This window comes from Microtus ochrogaster (assembly GCF_000317375.1).
Source record: "Microtus ochrogaster isolate Prairie Vole_2 chromosome 14 unlocalized genomic scaffold, MicOch1.0 chr14_random_2, whole genome shotgun sequence".
Taxonomy (NCBI): Eukaryota; Metazoa; Chordata; class Mammalia; order Rodentia; family Cricetidae; genus Microtus; species Microtus ochrogaster.
In genome coordinates this window covers 12,615,345-12,638,962 of record NW_004949097.1, presented here as the reverse complement: position 1 = coordinate 12,638,962, position 23,618 = coordinate 12,615,345, and the positions used below count along the sequence as shown (strand labels likewise).

Here is a 23,618-nt window from a genome sequence, read left to right as displayed (position 1 = left end):
CTCAGATGGCAGAGCAGAGACGGGGACCTCAGATGACAGAGACAGGGACCTCAGACGGTAGAGCAGAGACGGGGACCTCAGATGGCAGAGCAGGTGTGTGACTGCATAGCAAGAGGAAGGCAGCAAGCGCATGTTCATCCACCATACTAGCAGGAGCAAGGCAGCAAGCACAGGTTCATATACCATAATAGAAGGAGAAGAATAGCAAAAACTGTGTTCATCCACCATGAAAATAGAAATGGGAACACCTTTCTCTCCCATGTGTCTGGGCTTCTCTGGTAATGAGATCTTAATACAGAGGGGCACAACTCTATAGAGGAGAAGTCTGCCCTAAAATGAGAAATTCATGTCACCTACACTCAGACCTTTGAGGACACACAACAGAGTCCCAGTAAAGATCTGGAAATTGACTGAAAGATCAAGGAAACTTCAGAGGAGACCTTCAACCTCTGAATGGAGCAGATCTAGGAGACACGAGGCTGGAGAACACAGCGCCTTAGGCTTCGTGGAGATGCAAACACCACTCTTGGAAGGGTTTCTGAGTCAAGGGTAGCAAGATGGATGCTCAGTCTTAGGATCTTAGGGGATAGGATGCTGCTTAGAGGGAAAGCAGAGCTTGATGAGTGGAAGTCACATGACTGCATCTTGGGTTAAAGTCTCGATGGAGGTTCACGCAATCTCTACCTCAACCACATGCTACACATGACCAGGAAGGCTGAAGGAACAGCACAGTTCTGTAGATGCACGCGATTGTAAGGTTGTCCAGGGAAGGAAGCTGCTTTGTGCTGGTGACAGTTCTCAATGCTAGAGCTTTTCAGTCAGGCTGAGCCACTGCTCCCTGGGCTTACTGGATGGCGTGAAAATTCAAGTTCTTCTAGGAAGTGCCTCGAAATGACAGGGACATACAAAATGGTAGGTTCCAACTAGAAAGGCCTCCCGGCAACATATCTGAGAAATGTTTGAGAGAAAGTAATTAGCAGCAAATGCATTCTAAGACATAGGACAGAACTGACCCAGGGTCTGCAGGAATGGGAAGGAGAGCATCCTTTACGCCAGCATCCCGGGGAAGTATCAGCAGCAATGTGCTATAAGACATGGAACAGAACTGACCCAGGGTCTGCAGGAATGGGAAGGAGAGAGCGTTCTTTGTGCTAATGTCCCGGGGAAGCAAATTTAGGAATGATATCAATCTCTTGTCACCATTCGGTTGGCTGTAGTACTGAACGGATACTAAAAGAAAGGGGTGACTTTGAAGAAAGACACAAGCATACCACATTGTAAGTGTCTGCCCGTGATCTGCTTAACCAGTTACAGAGGGGACAGGAGTACCTGCGAAACAGGAGACACAGTCACGCCATGTGCCTCGAAGGACGCGGTGGCGTGGGATAGACGTGAGTAAATGGAAGAAAACTTAGAAAACCCAGATGAGAGATGTCCTACAGAGTAATTGGTCAGGGCTCCACAAGGCTACCAAGCTCAGCAAAGACAAAGACTCAGAACTGTCCCAGTGAACAGACAGGGATGGAGGAGATGACAAGATTGTGACGTTGTCAGTCACAGATGTCACCATGCAACGCATTGGTATTTGGATCTAGATGAAGGGCCTGCGGGATGGCTTCTCCACTATTTTTGCAGCTATTGCTTAAGTCTTAAGGAGTTCTGAAATGATGTATGAAATTTATAAAACAAAATCAAGGGTTCTGCCTATTCCTAGCAGGCCTCACTTGGGGCAGGGAAGGCAGCCATGAAATGACCTGGAAAATCTGAGCCAGGCCTCCCCACCCTACTACCAGTCACGTTAGAGACACAGAGCCCTCGTCGAAAGGGCCAGCAGAGGCATGGACTGTTCTTCCTCCAGGAGCAGTGGATGGGGGTGTCACCCAGCTTCCTGGAAGTGTCGTGTGCTCGACTGCCTTGTTTACGTGTGGGTTGCAACATTAGTTTAGAGAACAATGTCCTTCAGTTGCGACGATGGCACAAAGGGATCCACGGGAGATGTTGCCTCTCAGATGGGAACCCCGGGGCACCATCCACCTCGGCTGCGGATGGACACTGCCAGGCCTATGTGGAATCTGCTGATGCTAGCTAGGGCCATCTCCTGCCATGTCAGCTGACCTGTTCTGGAAGACTAGTCAGCGGACAGCTTTGTTATCCTAAGATAGAATATCATCTTTCAATCTAGAGGGTGGGTTTGTTTTTCACATTTTGAGTGCAATTCTTCTCCCTCACCAACATTTTTGCTAAGGAAGATAAGATTCTTGGAGGTGGTTTAGATTCCCTCAGTTTCACAAGCATTTATGGGGACTGCTGTGTGCTAGGCACCATGCTAGGCTGGGAGATGCTAAGATTAGTTAAGACGTTCTGTCCTCAGGGATCTCATGGTGTAGTAAAGGACCAGGAAATGAGAAAGACACAAGAGCAAGGACCACCAGTGCATTTATGGACGGATGGCAAGTCTCTCTGGACCTGGGTGTAGTTAGCAGGAGTCTAATGAGCCTGCACAGGAAGCCACGAACAAATGAGCCTGCAGCAGCGCTCCAAGACTAGAGTGGAGGTGAAGTCCAGTTTGACTGTCGGAAACCTCTTTTACAAAGGACCCGCCTCTTACTTAGAGATATTGGGGAGTATAGAGGAATTCCTAAAATACCTCCCCATTATGTATAATGCAGGCTTATTATGGAAAATTAATAAAATCTGCAAGATATTAAGAGAAAGAGTTCCCTCTTGGTGGTAAGGTTACACTATCATGCTCTGTAATTGCTTTGGTTTGGGTTGTTTGGTTGAAAGGCAGGGCCTCTCTCACTGGGTAGGCCAGGTTGGCCTAGATGGAATTCACTGTGCAGTGCAGGTCGGCCTTGAGCTCACAGCAGTCCTCCTGTTCCTTGGGTCGGAACTAACCCAGTGCTTCTCAGACGGCCACAGACACCAGCATCAGTGACCACATTGAATAACTGTTCATTCACCCGTGTTCACGTTCCGCACATCCTCACGTTCCACACGGATGTGCTTAGCAGTAGGATGGGTGCAAGGTCTTGCACCAGACAGTCCACAAGCTACTTAAAAATGGATGAAACACCTGGTCTTAGGCGCATGGCTGTGCCTTCTCATATATCAAAGGGAGAGCCCCGCAGGCTACACATCTGGGGTAAAGGTGTGGGCAAATCGTCTGGCACTGGTGACAGTATGAGCATTTGTGCCACAGCTTAGCCTTCCAGAATATCATAGCAGACTTTATTTATGAATTAGCCTGGGAGTCACATGATGGGCGGGACATTGTCAAGTGTTCTCTGAAGATGTTAATTATAATGCATGCTTAAAAGCAAAGCTAGCGGATGCTGGGAGACATCTTAACAATTAAAAATATGCTTTGCTCTGTTATCTGAGCAGAGTTTGGGTCTTAGTATTCACGCAGGGTGGCACACAAATGCCTATAACTCCACCCCAAGGGATCCAGCATCTCTTTCTGGTCTCTGTGGGCATCTGCATGAACACACATGTGCATGCACACACATACACACACACGCTTGTACACATATATGCAAAACGTATATAAAAGAAAAGAAAAGAAAAAACTGGGGGCTAAGAAATGGCTCAGTCAGCAGAGTGACTGCCTCACAAGCCTGAGGCCCTGACTTTGCATGTCCAGAACCAATGAAGAAAGCCAGATGCAGCCGCACCACCTGGGGATTAATAAATATTTGGTTGCTTGCTCAATGTGAACTCCCCGAGAATATTTTGTCTACTTGATAAACAAGTATTGATTTATTGCTACAGGTCACACTGTGACAGGCTGGGGCCCTGCACCCTTATAGAGTTTGTCTCTTAATGGAGACCTGAGAGTCGACACACACCTGGGATGGTAAAGGCTCTCTCTCTCCCAGTACTGCTGCAGGAGAGCTGTCGACTCCAGGGGGGTGGTGGCTGGCTGGGCTTGCTTTGCCAAGGCAGAGCATGTATAAGCCAATATCAAAATAAACGTAAGTAGGCTATCCATTTTGATGATGAGGACGATAAGCTTTCTTTTCCCAATATTTAAAAAAACCATTTAAATTTTTATCTATTTTGTGCGTGTGTATTTTTACATGTATGTCCATGCACCGTGTACATAGGTAGTGCCATTGGAGGCTAGAAGAGGGTATTGCATCCACTAGGACTAGAGGTACAGACAGTTATAAGCCACTGTGGGATTACTGGGAATTGAACCCTGGTCCTCTGGAAGAGCAGCAAGTGTTCTTAACTACTGGACCAGCTCTCCAGCTCCATAACCTTTCTCTAATCACTGTTTATTTGGAAGCTGTTATAGCAACAAAATTATTGCTATAATAAAATACCAGATTCTGGGTCTTTCGTAAGGTAAATGTTTACTTAGTTCCCTGTTTTGGAAACTGGAAGCCCATGGTCGGCTATCATCATCGGTCCAGTCCAGGTGGGGACCCTCCTTGGTTACATCACAACCTGATGGAGATGCAGACTGGGGTGTGCCTGTGTGGAGGAGGGGTCTTGTGAACAGGAGAGCTACGCTTTGCCACCTGCTCCCAAGGGAGTGTCTGGTGCCTGCCCTGGCAGTGTCAATCCCTTCCAAAGAACTCTGTAATCTAGGCTCCCACCTGCAGGTATTGCCTCTTAAAAGATTTCATTGCTGTAATAAAGCTTCCCAAGGGGCTTGCTTGAAGTCTGGGGCCCTTGGGAGAACAGTCACACCATATCCGAACCACAATAGATAACATGACACAGAGTCAGGACTGAGGTGCATCTAAATTAATGCTGTCCGTGGGTAGTTACAAGTTCCTGACAAAATCTTTGTGATTTTTAGGTGCATTGATCCTCAATGAACACAAAATCCATTAAAGCATATGTCTGGTTCACTGTAGGACTTTCATGCTATTCCTGAAGCTTTGCTCATGAAATCACTCAAGGCGTTTTGCATCAGAACTCAGTGTTTTGGTAATAAGATGTGGCTGGAAGGATAATCATTATGGAGTATTTGGCACAGAAAGTTGGGGAGAAAAAAATCTCCAGTTTGTTGTGTTCCTCCTGAGATCCTGGTCCCCATCAGCCAAGCCAATAACGCGATGCCTAAAGTTGCTTCTGTAGATGCAGCACTGGCGACCCTAGAGAAGGGATGCCTTTGAGTATGCTCACCAGTTCACACGCCAGAGAACTGCACCTCTTTTCCAAGGAAAAAAATCTAAACCGCCTTTGTAAAAAATTTCTAAGGAACTTGGTGTATAACAGTTTGTTTAGAAACCACTGGCAATTTTTCTTTTGCTTCTGTGCATGTGCATGCCTGCCTGCGTGTGTGTGTGTGTGTGTGTGTGTATGCACACACATGTTTTTGTACATAGGTATATGTGTGTAGGCAGATACCGCTCACTCATTTCCTGGCTACCCAGACCCGAATAATCACACAGAAACTATGTTAATTACAGCACTGCTTGGCCTATTAGCTCAGGCTTCTTATTAGCTAGCTTTTATATCTTAAAATAACCCATTTCCGTTATTTTGTGTATCACCATAAGGCTGTGGCTTACTGGGTAAGGTTCCTGTGCAATCATCTCCTTTGGCAGCTACAAGGTGTCTTTCTGACTCTGGTGTCTCTCTGACTCTGCTCTCTGTCTCTCTGTCTCTCTGTGTCTCTCTGTGTCTCTGTCTCTGTCTCTCTCTCTTTCTCTCTCTCCCAGCCTGGTATATTCTGCCCTGCCATAGGCTACAACAGCTTTATTCATTAACCAGAGCAACACATATACAGAAGGACCTCCCACATCATATGTGTATATAGGTGAATATGTATGCATATGGAAGACAGGTCAACCTCAGGTATTATTTCTCATGACATCATTCACCTTGCATTTTGAGATGAGGTCCCTCAACAGCCCCGAGTCTACCCATTCAGACAGACTGGCTGGCCAACACAGTTCATGATCTGCCTCCCGAGCACGAGAATTCCAACATGATTAGCTTTATTATTGGGGTGTTGGAGATCAAATCCAGATTCTCATGCTCATGAGGCAGGCACTTTCCTGGCTTGGCTGTCTGCCCAGCTCCAGAAGCTTTCATTTTTTAATGATGAAATAGCCTAATATATTTTGGAACTTGAGTCAGTCTTCAAGTATATACAGTCATATTCCTACACTCATATGCAGACCCATGTGTTTTAACACATAAAGTTGACTCATATGTAGATACCTGTACATGTGTTTTAACACTTAAAGCTTACTCATATGTAGACGTATGTGGGTTTTAACACTGAAAGCATATCTGTATTTTATAAAATCTAAGTGTTATACAAATTGTTTATTTTTATTTTTTTACATTTGCCATCTCTATCTCTATCTCTATCTCTATCTCTATCTCTATCTCTATCTCTATCTCTATCTCTATCTCTATCTCTATCTCTATCTCTATCTCTATCTATCTATCTCTAACTCTCTCTGTCTATCTCTATCTATCTATATCTATATCTATCATCTATCTATCTCTATCTCTATCTCTATCTATCATCTATCTATCTCTATCTATCTCTATCTATCTATCTATCTATCTATCTATCTATCTATCTATCTATCATCTATCTCTATCTATCTATCTATCTATCTATCTATCTATCTATCTATCTATCTATCTATCTATCTATCATCTAGCTAGCTAGCTATCATCTATCTATCTATCTATCATCTATCTATATCTATCTATCTATCTATCTATCTATCTATCTATCTATCTATCTATCTATCTATCTATCTATCTATCTATCATCTATCTATATCTATCTATCTATCTATCTATCTATCTATCTATCTATCTATCTATCATCTATCATCTATCGTATATGTGTATATCTGTGCATGGAGCTCAGAGGTAAACCTGCAGGAGCTGATTCTCTTCCTCCTCTGTGTAGGTTCTAGGAATCAAACTCAAGACATTGAGTTTCGCATCAAGGAATGCCCTTCATCTGCTGATCCATCTTGCCAGCTTGAACTGGATTCTTTTGAGGAATTTGTAATATGATAAACTGATACTAATATGATAAGGAAAATGATGAGATAATGAAATACTATACCCAATTTCTCATGTTCATTAACCATCAGTTTTGACTTGAGGTTCCTAAGTGAAGAACATTTATCAAAAGCATTTCACAAATCATTCTCAAAGGAGAGAAAGTGAAGGATTCTTAGACTTGATGTGAAGAATGTTGACTGAGGTCTGACTGTCTTGTCAGGACTACCGACTCCCCAGTAATGACAGTGAGACTTAATGTTAATTATGAAAACTTGGCCTTTGTCTTGGGCTTGTTCCCAACCAGCTCTTATAACTCAAATTAACCTGCTTCTATTAATCTACGTTCTGCCACTTGGCTTTTATCTCTCTCCCATTCCGTATGTCTGACTTGTTCTGCGTCTTGCTGTTGTCTCCACCTTTCTTCTTCCCAGAGTTCCTCTCTCCTCCTGGGAATCTCTCCTATCCTCTCCTGCCTAGCTGTTGGCCATTCAGCTTTTTAGGAAACCAACCAGAAGGCACCTTAGGCAGACACAAAAATTACAAAAGTATTTCCCCACAACAGTTGACTATCCTGAAGTCAATGCACAAGACTTCTGGAAATGGAATGAAAAAGACTGTGCCCTAAAATGTTTCCTTGTGGTAGAACGTTGTTCTGTGATTCACTGCACCACAGCTTTGTTTGTATATAAAGCACAGAAGCCAAGATTTCATGTTCGCTCTGTGTGTTCTTGGTGACAAGTAACTGCTCTGCCTTTTCCAGGTACACTTTCCCCCTTGTTCTCCGTCCTCCTGTGGATAGCAGTGGCTGTCTGCACATCTATGCTGTTTTTCTTCTCCAAGCCTGTGGGTATCCGGCCATTTCTAGTATCTATCATGCTCAGATCGATATACACCATTGGCCTGGGACCAACACTGATACTTCTTGGTGCTGCTAATGTAAGTACATTGCTTAACTTTGTATCTTATGGAATTCGATGTACCAAGTATAAGCATAGTTAGCTCTATGCTTTTATTCATGTGTATACAGTGAATTCGGGGTTGATGGGAATCTACGTTAACTAGAGTATCATTTGTGCACACTTTAATTTGGAGAGAAAGAACAAAAATACAACTAACCCATTGATTTAAGCAGCACTTGAAGGGTGACCCAGTTCTGCTGTCCATTTCATCATGGCTAATGTTCTCTCTGTACCATACCTGCTATTACTGAAAAAATGACCCAGCCACTGTTAACACCTGAAAGTGGGTTCTAAATCATCCCGAAAGATTAAATTATGTTCAGTAGAAGTTAAGGAGTACTTTCTTCCCAATGACTTAGAAGTGGGAGAAAAGACCGCTAGGCAAACAATAAGGTCCCAAATTGAGCTCCTTTTCCATGAGAAAAACCTATAAACTTATGAAAGACACAGGGAGATTTTTTTCACCAAAACTTTTGTATATTAGAGCAAGTGACTGCCTTTTGACATGGTAGTTTCAAGCATAGAGTGAACAAACTGGAAGTATCATGCCAAGAAGCTAATGAAAGATTTGTAGACATAATTTAAACAAAAAATATAAAACTTTGAATAGACTCTGCCAACTTTAGGCAAGGTATATCTGTAAATGGATATGAAGAAAAGATAAATCATCAAACTGATGAAAAACAAATGGTCAGAAATCACATAAATATTATTGTATCTACATAATCAATACCTGAAGCACTGCTTGTAACTTTCACTGGGTTCCTAACTGAAATGTTCTATATTCTGGTGTCTTAGCTGGGATTATCTCCTATAATACCTCGTAGTTATTGAGGATAGTAATTGATAGTCACATTCCTGAGACATCACAGGGAGTCTATGAATATTTTTGAATAAGTAACTAATGAGTGAATGCATGGATGAATGACCAATATTTATTGAAAATAAATAAATTTGTTAACCAACTTTTAAGAATTACCAAGACGATGTAGTCAGTAGTCAATGCTGTGTTTTCCGTGTTTCTGGCCTTAATCTTATCACAGTTCTCCAGGAGTTAAACAGTTCCGCAGCTCCCATTGTTAGAATATTAAAAACAAATTCTCAGCTATCACCAGCGAAGGAAAGTGTACAGAAAACCTGTGAGCAGAGGTTTTGAACATTAACAGGTACTCCCTTCTCTGGGTTTCTTAGGGGCTGAGCTATCACATTAGTACATGGATCTGGTCCTCGCTCACCCACATCTCCATGTTCCTGAATTATCTGTCCTTGTTCTTCCCCATCTCAATAGCGCCACACCAGCCCTCCCTCCAGCTCATGCCCATCTCCATTTCCCTCCACCCCATCCTTGGCCTTTGAACATTCAGAAGAGATTTCAGGATGTTGTATTGTCTTTGCTTTGAAAATATCACCAATCAAGACAATTAGACAATCATCAGGAATGTGGATAAATGTGTCTACACCTCTTGTGTTTGGCTCATGTCATTTCGCAAGAAAACATGTTCAGCATGAAATTGCATTATTTAAAGAAGTAGATGTTATTCATAAACTGATCATTGACTAAACGAGAAAAACCTAAGTTTAAGAAAGTGAAGAGCCAGGCAGAGTTGTGCCCAGAGGAGCAAATGTTCTCTTCTGCACCTGTTATGTCATCGATAGACATATAGAACACCAAGAGGTAGACTGTGTCGCTGGCCATAGAAAATTCATGTGCCATTTTCTGTTTCTTTCTACCTGTTTTTTTTTAATCTTTGGACCAAGAGTATGTGGACAGAGGTAAGGAAAAGCATTTGAATGTTCAGTGTGCGCATGAACTAAAAGTATCCAGTCTTTTCCTGTCTCTACTAGAACACTATAAAGTGATAAGTTCCATGTGGTTTGGTGAGAATCATACCATAAAATATTTTCTCCCAAAGTCAAGTTTTTACTGAACTGATTATGAGAAAGTATTATGTATGTAGACATGTCAGTCTTACTAATTCCATGAATTTTCTAGTATTCCAATAGCATAAAACATGTTACTCGCCTAGACACTACCAGCAACCTGGGGTCACTTGACCAAAGAAAATAAAATCTTGTTGATTTGAGGCAAATTTAATGACATTGCTATAATTTGATACTGGTGAAGATGTTAGTAGAGAAGTTTATATTTATAATTTATTGTTGTAATTTGCTATCATAGATTAATAAAGTTACATTAGTGAATTACTGTATACTTCCCTCCTCACATAAATGCATTACACAATATCTTGATTCTTCTTTACTGATGAGATATCAAATGAGAACATGAATCATATTTGTGTACCTTAGTATTAATTCTCTATATTATTCACAATATAAATTAATATACTAATTAATTTAATTTGTACATAGACATTTGCATTGTATGTCTGTTACTGCTGAAATAATAGATATCAGAATAAGAAAACAAAAAAGTTAGTCTGACAGTCTAGACACAACAAGAAACAGAATTTGAGACTTCAGATATAAATCAACCAATCTCTGATTTCACCCTTCTTGTGAGTTGGAGTAAGGTGTGGACAACTGGTCTACCCTCATCTGCCTGCTGAGATCAGTTGAGAATTTTGGTGTGGAAGACCCAGAAAAGAACAGATGCAGTGGTGGTAACATCTACCATTTACCAAGTGTCTGATATGTAGATCACTCATCAGTCAGATAGCATGGCCACCATGAGGCTTCTGCATCTTAGCTCATGCAGTAATTGGTCTCTAGACTCTGCCCCTCATGTGAAGCAAATATGAAGAGTTTCTTTTATGAATAAGGAAGCACAATAAAAGGAAGACCTCAGTATTTATCAGTTTCTAGTTTATTGTAATAAAATTGAGTTCATTAAAGCTTGAAGCTTGTCTGCCTTTCAGACAGATTTTCCTGTCTGAGGCTGTGTTGACTGTCAAGAGCGAGGCTGCTCCCACAACGGTGTTTGTCATACTGATCTTCTGACAGTTTAAAAGATTTCCAGGGTGATATTTAATTGTATGTAAATTTGATTTACATAGTGACCTTAAGATTTTATCCTGTCTAAGGTGTAATACCACATACCTGGAGATTATTGTAGGAAATCATCTCATTTTTCAGGAAAAGGTTGAATTTCATGCTTGAGGAGAACGTGGTGATATTGTTGGGGACAGTGGGTTTAGTTTTATCCTTTAAGACAGCAGATTGTCTTTTGCTTTGCTGCCCTCTCTTCTTGCATTCATTTGCCCTGGACACAAACGCCTTAAGCACAGGGACAGTTTCCATCCCTGAGCTCTGTGAGCACATGGAGAAGATTCCCTGCACTCTTCAACCTCAGTCCCCTTCCAGATGTCTCTAGGGCAGCAGCTTTCAACCTGTGGGTCACCACCCCTTTGGGGGTCGGCTGATATCCCGTATATCAGGTATTTGCAGTATAATTAATAATAGTAGCAAAATTATAGTTATGAAGTAGCAATGAAAGTAATTTTGTGGCTGGGGTCACCACATAGGGAACTGTATTAGAGGGTCTCAGCATTAGCAAGGTTGAGAAACACTGCACTACAGAGCAGAAGTCTATGTACCCAGCTATAGGTCAAGGGTCATGCAAACAAGCAAAGCACATCTCTTTGTCTTTCTTGTTAGCATGACCAAGTCCTGTTCAGACAGAAATGCATCTTGTCTTTTATGCTATGGAACTAAAATTTATTGATCATTTTGAGAATTCAGTTCAGTCTGTTACTGTCCAATGTGTCTGCTTTATGAAATAGTTTTCCTGCATGTTTTCTCTAACTCATCCTAGAAAGCCAGGAGATGATGCACAGGCCGCATGTCTGTGTTATACAAGTTGCCCTTGTGGAGGGGTTTTTAATTCTATTTTTGTTTAACCCCTTTCTATATCACATTGATAAACCTGGGGAGCCAAGCAAAGGTAAGTTAGTAAGTTGTGTGATTATGAACGGGGTCCCTCGAAAGCAACAGTGTAACAGCTGGATATTGCTTTGCCAGACATTCATTCTCAGCCTTGCTGCGCACCCAGCTCACTGCCAGACATGGAACCTCTGCTGTTTATTCAATGCTTGGGATTTGAGCAGTTTTCTTTGGATCAGACTTGCTCTGAAGTCCCCATCATGTCTTAGCGCTACTGAGTGAGAACAGAAGGGGCTGAAGAGCAAATAAGACTCCTGTTCAACAGCTGCTGAGATTGCTGACAGGAGGGTGGAAGGGTTTGCCGTGATTGTAGTGAGAGGAAGGACAGCTAAAATATAGAGTCATAGGTATCTAAGGAACACTTGAATAGTCATTATAGTGATTTCTGTGACTGTGTTACGTCAACTAGGCTCTTAAGGGGTCTTCTAAGTAAGATCTCTTTATGGCAGGTTTTTAGAGACCACCAAGGCTTCCCATGGCAAGAACTAGGTTGTTCAAGAATAAGGAAAAGCCAGATTTATACTCTGTCTGTGTTGGTGGGCAGAGCTAGGGTCTGTCATTCTTTGTCCCCAGAGCTACAAAGAGAGCTAATTCTGTATGTTGTTACATGTGGTTTTGTAGACTGCCTGAAAAACACTCAGGAGGACACTGAGAAAGGCAACCACAGACTTAGCAATGCTCATCTTTCACAGTGTCTTCTTCCCTAGACGACCTTGAAGCACTAAAAACCCGCTTTCTCTTCCCTTTAGCTGTGTAATAAAATCGTGTTCCTGGTGAGCTTTGTGGGAAACCGAGGCACGTTCACCCGAGGTTATCGAGCGGTCATCCTGGACATGGCCTTTCTCTACCACGTGGCATATGTCTTGGTTTGCATGCTCGGTCTCTTTGTCCACGAGTTCTTCTACAGTTTCCTGGTAAGTCCAGCCTCAGGAACAATTGCTGCTGAGACCATGATGCTGCCTCTTACACCTTAGTCTTTCGGTTGGTTTCTTTTTGTTAGTTTTATTGCTGTTATTGTTTGTTTTATTTTCAAGGCTCAGATTATGTTATTTATGGAATTGCCTGGAAGCTTGGGTTATTATCATTTTTAGCCTTTTCTCGGGGAAGTTTCAAGATGATGAAGTTCTAGTCTTTGCTGAGAAGCAAACAGGCTCATTGCCTCTTTTCTTGGCCCGGGTGTCATATGACAAGCTGCTTTGGGTTTTCAGCCAAGCAGTATTTACTTAATTCACTGGTTATCTAGCTTCATAGGGGACAGATAAAGATGTATGGTCCTTTGCGCTAAAATTGTTATATCTTGTTTATAGTATCAAATGTTACATTAATCATTACAGTGGCGTGTAAGCAAAATGAGAAGGAACAAAAGCCACCCTAGCCAAAGAACAAGCTATTTAAAGTACAGCCTCTTAGCTTGTGCCATCGTTGTGAGTTTATGATGTTATCATCATTAGCTTATGTCACCATCTTTAGTTACATCACGTCATTGGCTTACACCACCATCTTTAGCTGACGTCACCATCTTTAGCTTATGTCACCGTCTTTAACTGATGTCACCCTCTTTAGCTGAAGTCACCCTCTTTAGCTGACGTCACATCACCATTGTTAGCTTATGTCACTACCTTTAAGTTATATTTAACTTATATCATCACAGCTAAGTTTAGCTATGTACATTAAAATCTTAAGACGGGTTTTTCAGGTTCCTTTTTGTTCTGAGACGGCTTGCATCACTATGTAGCCCAGGCTGGCCTCTCACTCCGTCTTCCCACCTCAGCCTCTGTGCATGGGGTGGTGCCGGGCTGTGTCACTGCCCCCAACCGTACATCCTTTCCAAGGATGCCCTCTCATCTCCAGATGCCGCTTTCCTTTCTCCCTGTACACCGTGTTATAGCTGTGACTGGGGAAGGAGCTGGAATAAAAACATGGTAAGATGAACTCAGTGAGTGACGTTCGAGTATGGCCACATGTGCCACCTTGCACGGCAGAAGTCAGAGGACAGACTTGGGTGTCGCCCCTCACCCACCTCCTTGTTTGAGGCAAGAGTTTCTCATTTCATCACTGTGAACACCATCTGCTCTGGTTCCTACTGAGTTAGAAGAAAATCTCTTTTATGTCAACCTAAGTGGTTAAAAAGTTGAAGAAGCCAGAACACTGAACATCTTTATTGGAGAATATTGACTTTGTTTCTAACAATAGCTTCCCAAGAGAGAAACAGATAGCAAAGTAGTGGACCTTTTAAGAAATTGGCGGCTCATGGAATGCCAGTGTCCTAAAGATAGGCTGTGCCCAGCCGTGATGGGCAAGGCCGTGATTTACAGCGGACTGGGGGTTTTCAAAGGGTACACACACCTAACTGATCAGCTCAGCCCAGCCTGGTTCTAGCTCTTACCTCCACAGAAGAGCACAAACTGAGTCTCCCAGTTTTGAAGATAGGATTCATTTTTAAACACTTTTGGGCATTTCTGAAAATGAATATAATTTTATTCCTTTTAGCTGCCTCTGTACAACAGAACATGCACTCACTAATTCACGACTGCAGCGGATGCTGTAATGGTGTGTGAAATGTCCCTCAGCACCAGCTGCAGGCAGCAGACATGCGCCTGAATTCCCGATTAGTGTGTGGATTCCCCACTATTAAAGATAGAACAGATGGGAACCCGTTAGAGGAAAGGAAGTTACCTTTTTTGTTTGTGGTTCTGCTCTCAAATGTATAAATGAACACAGATTTTTATTCTCACTTACATATTGTTTTAGTAAGGAGGAATGTCTCCATTTCCCAAATATTTTAAATTCAGACGTTTGCTGTGGCACCAGGCTCATAAAGTGTCCTTTTCACTTCACTTTGAGTCTTGCAATCAATCAAACAATAAATTTAAGGAATTTTTCAACTACCCATAAAACTGCATGTGCCTAATATTATACATTTTCTAAAGTCAAATGAAAATGTCTTAACAAAACGGTGTGACGCTGACCGTGGAGCCAACATATAGACACTGTGGCTGCTGGAGCTGTCTTCACGGAAACCGTGTCTCCTGTATCCCAGCTCAACTGCTTAGGTTCAGTCAAAAATGTTATTTGTTTGAAAGCTCTTTTTTGTTCGCTTATTTGTTTTTTTCGAGACAGGGTTTCTCTGTAGCTTGGGAGTCTGTCCTGGAACTAGCTCTTGCAGACCAGACTGGCCTCGAACTCACAGAGATCTGCCTGCCTCTGCCTCCCGAGTGCTGGGATTGAAGGTGTGTGCCACCACCACCTGGCTTTGAAGGTTGTTTTTTAATTGTTATTTCTGTAGCTCTTTGATTTGGTGTACAGAGAAGAGACCCTGCTGAACGTCATCAAGAGCGTCACTCGGAATGGCCGCTCCATCATCCTGACGGCGGTCTTGGCTCTCATTCTGGTCTACCTGTTCTCCATCATTGGCTTCCTTTTCCTAAAGGATGACTTCACCATGGAAGTGGACAGACTGAAAACCAGAGCACCAGTCACAGGTACCACTCCGCCTACAAGCTCCCTGGCGGTCTAACTTGTACACACCTTGTTTGTGGGATTTCAGACAAACATCAATAGGTAAAAATTTTACTTTCACCCTTTGAAAATGTGGTCTTGTTTACCACTGCTGTGGTTTGAGGGCGAAATGTCCCCGAGCCCCATGTGTTTGACATCTGGTCCCTGTGTGGTGGCACTGTTTGAGCTGGCAGAGCCTCTCTGGAGGAAGTGGTGGGCCTTGGGGTGGATAGTCTAGCCTCGCTTCCTGTCTGCCCTCTGCCCCCTGACTGCTAACACAGTGTGACCAGCTGCCTTGGCCCCCGCCAGGTCTGGCTGTATCTCTTTGAACCGTTAGCCAAAATAAACTGTCCATTTCTTCCTCAAGTTGCTCGTTGTTAGGTGTTTGATCCTAGCAATGATTAAAGTAACTAACACAACTTCCAAGAGTTTGAGAATCTGAAATACTTTAGCCTGCACACTGTCGGTGTGGGTTGGGAAATACACAAGAGACGTCATCTGCTCTCCAGCTTAGAGGGTTGCGTAATGCTGGCCATATTGCCGGAGGCGGCTGCACCTTCACCGCCGGCAGTTCCAGGGTTTCTTCCCCCTCTTCCCATTTCCCCAGAGAACAGGATCCATCACTGTGGGCAGTTCCAGGGTTTCTTCCCTCCTCTTCTTCCCATTTCCCCAGAGAACAGGATCCAGCACCCAACAGCCACCACTCGGCCATTCCCCCACAGGCACCGCATAGCATTCTAACAATTGCAATCAATACATGCTTGCCTGGATTCGGAAACCATAGGGTGGTAAGAGGAGGGTTTGGAAAGACATGTTTAGGGGCTGTGGCTGAAGGATGTGAACCACGTAGGGGAGCTGGTGTCCTTACTGAGAAGCCCACCATGAGGAGCTGTCCTCCGGGGGTTATTTTCACTTTCTCACCCCTCATAAACACCTTTTGTTGCTGGCTTCAATTCCTTCCTTAACCCTGCTTTGCTCTAAAGAAACTGTGGCTCTATCTATGTCGTGGTGTTTTCTTGATTCCACCAACTACTGTTTCTAGAGACAGGAAATCCCAAAAGACGCTTTCTCCTCAAATCATTGACTTTAAAACTAAGATTTAGTTAGTGGGAACATAGGCATTCTTGCCTTTTATTGATAATTCATCCTTCCTTCTTTCCTTCCTTCCTCCGTTCCTTCCTCCCCTACTCTTTCTTTCTTTTATGTCCTGACCACAGTTTCCCCTCCCTCCTTTCCTCCCATGCCCTCCTCCACCCCCTCTTTGCCTCCTCCCCCAATCCACTCCTCCCCCGTTTCTGTTCAGAAAGGGGCAGGCCTCCCATGGCTATCAACAAAGCATGGCTATCAAATTGCAGTAAGGCTAATAAGCACCGCCCCTTTAATTTAGGCTGGGCAGGCAATTCAGTATGAGGTGGATGGGGGAGTGCTGAAAGAGATGGCTGGAAGGGGGCACTTTTGGGGGTCAGGTAGGGATCAAATACAAGGGAAGCGCCCACAGATCTACAAGGATAAGACAGATAATTCTTCATTACGAAAATGACAATGTACAGTAATATCTTTTATAAGAGTAAGGGATGACTACATGATGTTTATATTTGTTCACTGGTGAGTCTAACAGCCTCGCGCATGTGACAGAAACACCAGCTGCACTGGAGACACCTTTGAACTCCAAACCAAATGTTAGTCTTTGTTTTCGGGAACGTGAAATATGTTGCTGTTGCTTCATGTGACTTTTCTAGAGTGTCACAGGCTGTCAGCTTTCCATGTCACTTCATGTGACTTCTAGAATGTCACACACAGGCCGTCGGCTTTCCATGTCACCCCATGTGACTCTAGCGTGTCACACACGGGCCGTCAGCTTTCCATTTGTAACTTTAATACAAGGAAATGACTGATCTTGGCAGCTTTTGTTTTTAGTTAATGTCACATCTCCCATCACCTTAGACCTGTGACCTCGTCAAGGGCACATCCCCAGTGACCCCCACACTAGGCCTCACCTCCCAAAAGATCGGATAGCTCCCTGAGCTGGTGCCCACACCCTCAGTTTATGGCCCCGAGGGGCACTGGAAATGCAAACCATTCCAGTGCGTTGGTGGATGTGAAGGAAAGGCTGTTATGTAAGTGCCCGGTGCTCCTCTCTCTGAGCTCCTCAGGAGCTGTCTATCCTTAGCACTTGCAAGCCGCGTTTTCAATGACTTTCTAGATCAGAGGCCTGGCCACAGTTCCTTCAGTAGATCAGACGTAAAACAGAAGCTTTACAGCTTCCAAAACAAACGTATACAGTAGCTGTGTTTTGAATTTGGTGGTAAATATTTTATGTTGTTTGAGGAGGAAGTCAGTTCTATATTGTGAATGTACTTTCTTTAGAAGTAGAAAAAATAAAACAAAAGAAACCTAAAGCTAAAATTTTAAGCTCTGTCTTTACTGAAAATTCATATGCACATTAGTATAGAAACAAGTCCAAAAAAAACCATAAATATTAAAAAAAAAATTGGAAAATACCGCGAAAGTCCCACACAGGGTAACAGCTAACGGACTTACCTCCCGGTTCTCTGTGGGCTCAGAGCTTGAAAAGCATCTTTGATTCCACTGAACTTCATTTCCACCACCGCGTAGCAGCATCCGCCTTGAGTCTGCTTCCTGTCTCTCGAGGCGTGGCGGTTTATAAAGGAAAGTGGTTCATGGTTCCCCAGGCTGGGGGAACCCGCTTGGCGTCTGAAGAGACTGTTCCTGTCACAGATGACAACATACGATGCCCTACTGTGAGGACAGGCAAGCCAGGCTTTCCGACAGACTCCCTGTAGAGATAAACCATGAGTGTGTTAACCCAGCCATGAGGAGGGAGGCGCCATGTTTGATCACCTCGCAGCCCTTCGCAGCCAGGCTTCAATTTCAGCGTGCACTTTGGCGGCAGTGTCTGGCCTGCAGCGGGATCTCAGCTGGTGCACAGCGTCTCCCTTCTTTGTGTTTTGAGCACTGTTGCTCACCAAGCTGGCCATGGTGAGATTATTGAGGCTAACACATTCAGGCAGCGAGTGACATTTCAGCTGCAGAAGGATGCGGGTCTTTAGCGGGTCTGCCGTGATCAGAAACCACACGGATGGGAACAAGCAGGGAGGCGGAAAGACAGAGCTGGGCAGTATGTCATCACGGTGCCGGAGAGAGCAGGAAGACACGTGCCGTGCAGGTATCATTGGCGAATTAGGAGAATGGATTCTGCCTCTGGACCCAAGATCTGCTGCTTAGTGGGGGAGAAGCAGCCACTCCAACACGGCCAGAGCCATTCACAGGGAAGCCCAAGGAGTGAAGTTCTCTTGACAAGTGGACACAGTGTTCCTCAGACCTGCCCTGCCCTCACTCTCACCTACCCAGAGTAGAGGAGAAGTTGTCCTCATGGCTTTCTGACCTAAGTTCTCCCTCTGGCTGTTCCAACCACAGTTCTGCTTCTCCCCCGGGATCTGCACCACCTGTTGTGTGCTTGGTGGAAAGTGCTGGGCTAGGGGTTTGCGTGGCTCCGCCTGCTGTGTCCTTTGCTCTCCTTCCATACTATAAATAGCACCTTGGCGACCCCCTAGACTCCCTGCTCCGTATTCATGTTCAGAAACCCTGCGGTTCCTTTAGGTAAGTCCTTCTCCAAGTAGCTATTCCCTTTCCCTTCTAGAACTCTGTAGTGATATTTCATTTGAATTTTAATAAATAAAGCTTGCCTGAAGATCAGAGAATAAAACAGCCACACTGGTAGCCTTACAGACCAGGCAGTGGTGACACACACCTTTAATCCCAGCAACCACATTAGTTGCCATAGAAACCAGGCAGTGGTGGTACATACCTTTAATCCCTGCACCAGAGAAAAATATAAGACAGGAAGAGACAGCTCTCACACACAGTCTTATTCTGAGACTCCAGGATACAGGATGGCAGTTTCAGTCTGAGGTAGAGTTAAGAGCCAGTGGCTGGCTGTTTTGCTTTTCTGACCTTCAGGTTGAACCCCAGTTTCTGTCTCTGAGTGTTGGAGGAGGCCACTTGTTTCATTCCTGGCTGCTTAGCCCCAAAACAATCACATAGAAACTGTATTAATCAAATCACTGCTTGGCCCATTACCTCTAGCTTCTTATTGACTAACTCTTACATATTAATTTAATTCATTTCTATTCATCTGTGTATCTCCACGTGGCTGTGGCTTACCGGCATCTGTCTCTGGCGGGGCTACATGGCTTCTCCTTGACTCTGCCTCCTTCTCCCAGCATTCAGTTTAGTTTTCCCTGCCTAGCTCTGTTGCCCTATTGCTCAGCTATAGGCCCGAAGCAGTTCCTTTATTAGCCAATGATATTCACGGCATACAGAGGGGGTTTTTATTAATCATGCTACTGACCTGGATCTCCCTCTTCTATTGCATTTCTTCACATGAACCTTTGCTTTTCTCTGCCCATCAGCTCCGTATCTCATCAGTTCTCCAAAGCCTTGGATTCTGAGCCATTAGAGCCCAGTGTGACACATTGAGACTTACAGAAGGACTGTCATCAGGGCTCACTCAGAATTCCATCTCTGTCCTTCTCTGACCACTGACCAGCACTCCTGGTCCATGTCAGTGCCGACAGTGATGGTGACATTCCTTCCCAGTGCTGTCGGGGCACCTGTGTGGCCACCGGTGCCCCCGCCAGCCCGTTGCTCTCCACACCTCCTCCCACTTCCACCTCCCATTTGTAAGATCTACTACTCTTGGTCCTCTCAGCTTATGAGTGAAACTTCCAAGGTAAACTTGGTTTCATACAAATAGAAAGGTCACTATCTCCGTACCATGTGGGCCAGTGAAACCAGGGGGGATCCAGCAGAAAGAAGGGTTCCTGGGGACTCAGGAAGAAAAGTTAGGCTTCAGAAAAAAGAGTCTTCTGTCCTCGGACTCTCTGAAGCCTTTCTTCTCTGGGGCCCACATGTCATCGTGAGAACTGCCCACCCAAGCTCCTTATCTCGGCCACAGGGACTGGTGACTTTAGTCTACAGATGGCTCTCTGCACTGGAAGGGAGCAGTTCTGGCAGCCCAGGTCAGAACCCTGAATGTACCTGGCCACGGAAATATTAGTCTTCATGTTTAGGTGAACAATATTATTAACACTTCATCACAGCCACTACAGGAAAAAAAGTTGTATGAATAGAACTTTTTTGCACATTGATGATGAGTCTATTCTCTATAAAATTGCTTAAACAGGCAAAACTGTGCTCGGAGCTACAGGCTAACTTCCCAAAAGACTTTAGGGATGCAGCTCAAATGAAGCACACATATCTTTAAACTAGATACCTCTGTGGTCTGTCCATCCTGTCATGTAAGTATGTGCTCTCTGCAGTGCTCTGTGGTCTGTCCATCCTGTCATGTATGTATGTGCTCTCTGCAGTGCTCTGTGGTCATGTGCCCATCTTGTCATATATGTGTATGATGCCCTCTACAGTGCTCTGTGGTCATGTGCCCATCTTGTCATATATGTGTATGATGCCCTCTACAGTGCTCTGCTCTTTGTCTTCCCAGGTAATCATGGGGCTCCCACCATGACCCTACCTTCCATGATGGAAACATGCCAGAAGGAGAACTGCTCACCCATGATCCCTCCTTTGAACACAGGTATGTACTGACAACACAGGTCTGTACTCGTCCCTCTAACATGTAACTAGGTGTTTTATCATGTCTATGAGAGCTGATCTGGGATTTTATAATTGTGTTGAAATAGAAGGGCAGAAGGTAAAGGGCCAAAATACCTCAAGCTAGAGAACGGAGTCTACATTCGTTATACTGAGCAGCTGTCTTGCTCCTCACGGTGTTTCTGTTCAACAGAACCTGGCAGACTCATTGTGTGGAATGTGCTGATCCCAAACAGCAACCCACACTAAGGGGTCCCCTTCCAACTGCTTGGCTACCAAAAAGGGATGTGGAAAAGCATGGATTCTACTCTAGAATCCCGGCTGTAACCTTGGGCTTGCCCCTTTCCTGGCTTATGTTTGGATAGCCTGTAAGGACAGAAAAACGACCAAATAAAATCCCCCTCCTTCCTAAGGAGCAAATTTGAAGTTACAAGAATAACTTCAGTTCTAAACCATTCTCTTCAGATGTAGAGGAGTCTGGGGATGCAGCATGTATGCTATTTCCTAAATTGAAAGCAATAGTGATGCATTTCTTAAAGCAGGAGATACAGTGGTTTGTGGGTGTGTACTTGGAGGTGCCTAATAGTCATATCAGGCAAGCACTTTTCCATACACTACACCCAGCCCTTGTGGGCTGTAGATCTCTACGTAACCTAAAAGTTGTCATAGATGAAGAAGCGTGGAGTCAGTTAAATGGTGAAGTAGATTCCGAACAGATGAGGGAAGTAACATGAAAGATGGAGGAAGGATGAAGCATTCAGTCACCTTTCTTCTTGAGCTGTTGGACTGTTGATGGGGAGGGCATGAATGGTCCCTCCCGCTGACTAAACCTTACACTGTCTGACCTGGAGAGTGTTGGAGGGGGGGCCACTTGTTCAGCCCAGCTACCCGGCTAGCTTAGCCCAAAAATAACCACATAGAAACTGTATTAATTAAGTCACTTCTTGGCCCATTAGCTCTAGCATCTTATTAGCTAACTCATATTAATTTAACCCACTTCTATTGATCTGTGTATCGCCACATGGCAGTGGCTTACCAGGTAAAAGTAAAATTCCCAGCTTCTGTTTCTGGCAGCTCCATGGCGTCTCTTTGACTCCGCTTTCTTCTTCCCAGAATTCTATTTAGTTTTCCCTGCCTAGCTCTGTTCCCCTATAGCTCTGCTATAGGCCCAAAGCAGTTCCTTTATTAACCAATTAAAGCAACACATAGACAGAAGGACCGCCTACACCAAGAAAGAGAATGAAGCTCTTGTATTCATTCCATATAGTGTCTGACGGCAGGGCACTTGAGATGTTTCCAGCAAGGCTTGCCTGACCCCATGCAAAGCTCACACAAGAGCCAGCTCTTCTTGGCTTAGGTGGGATTACCAAGCAACCCCTCTCTGAAGTCGTATTATGTGTGTCTCTTGGTTCAAACCCCTCTGCTCTCTCCAGCTTTCCTCACAGACACAGCAGAGTTTGTTGGCTTCATATTCCTAGGCAAGCTGCCTAACACTGCTCTCGCTGTGGTGTTGGGACCCTTGAGTCACCCCCTATGCTTTTAAAGACTTATTTTTATTTTCTATTTATGTACACAGTATGTGTGTGAGTACCTACAGAGGCCAGAAGGGAGTGTCACATCGCCGTGACCTAGAGTTACGGGCGGTTGTGAAGTGCCTGCTAGCACGGTGGGAGATGTCGCAGGTCCTCTATAACAGCACTATGTCTCTTAACCACTGCGCCATCTCTCAAACCATCCCACATTACTGAACTGCATTTGGCTGTCTCTTGGCAAAAGTGCCATTCTTGATGGCTTAGCTGTCATCCCATAAATGTCTGCCCTGGGCTCATATAATCGGGATTTTGGGATCTCACAAATGAAGCTGTACATATTCCCGAGTGTTTCCGCCAACCCATAGTGTTAGGATGTGACGGGTTCTCCTGCAAGTGTGCTGGGACCTGGTGGTGTCTGGGTCTCCAGGTCCTTCTGTTCCTTAATTCCATTTTCCCTAGTCATGCCATCCTCGGCTTTGACAAGACCTTGGTCAGAGCTTAGAGAGCTGACCCATTGCTTGTCTTTGCATGGCTCTTCACCTAAGGATAGGTGTGCCATTTTTAACTTGTTGAAGGAAGATATATAATAGGAAGTGGGTTGGCCCAAAGGCCCTGAGAAGTTTCATCTGGATCTTCACAGATTAAAAAGGAGTCCGACTTCTGTCTAGATATTCCCTCAGGAGATCTGGAAGTGCTGCAGAGGGCTGTGGCAGGACTTTCAGGGCCTGGGAACACGTTCAGGTGCACACGGTCATGCCTTATGGAGTTCTTCAGCTTCCTAGAAATACGTCACAAATGGGACGGGGTAGGCGGCTCCGTCAGTCAAGTACTTGCTGTACGAGCATGAGGGTATGACTTTGATTCCCAGAACATGCACACACGCATGCACACGCATGCGCACACACCATGCAACTAGGCATTGCAGTACACATTTGTACCCCTAAAACTTGGAGGAGGAGATAAGAGGAACCCCAGGGCTCAATGCCCCCCCCCGTCTAGCTAAAGAGTAATTGAAAAAGGCAACCAATGTGACTTCCACATTCATGTGCATGCACATGCACAGAGAGAGAGAGAGAGAGAGAGAGAGAGAGAGAGAGAG

The 23,618-nt window shown here is 44.3% G+C and overlaps 1 protein-coding gene across 2 annotated transcripts in view; it reads left to right on the top strand.

Annotated features, from left to right (window-relative positions):
• Itpr2 (inositol 1,4,5-trisphosphate receptor type 2) overlaps positions 1-23,618 on the top strand; it is a 408,993-nt gene that overhangs the window by 325,943 nt on the left and 59,432 nt on the right. For both annotated transcript variants that reach the window (XM_005364599.3, XM_026787888.1), the window contains 4 exons: positions 7,760-7,935; positions 12,608-12,772; positions 15,145-15,340; positions 20,878-20,970. In XM_005364599.3, the coding sequence (XP_005364656.1) occupies positions 7,760-7,935; positions 12,608-12,772; positions 15,145-15,340; positions 20,878-20,970 (630 nt within the window). The remainder of the gene's footprint in view (positions 1-7,759; positions 7,936-12,607; positions 12,773-15,144; positions 15,341-20,877; positions 20,971-23,618) is intronic.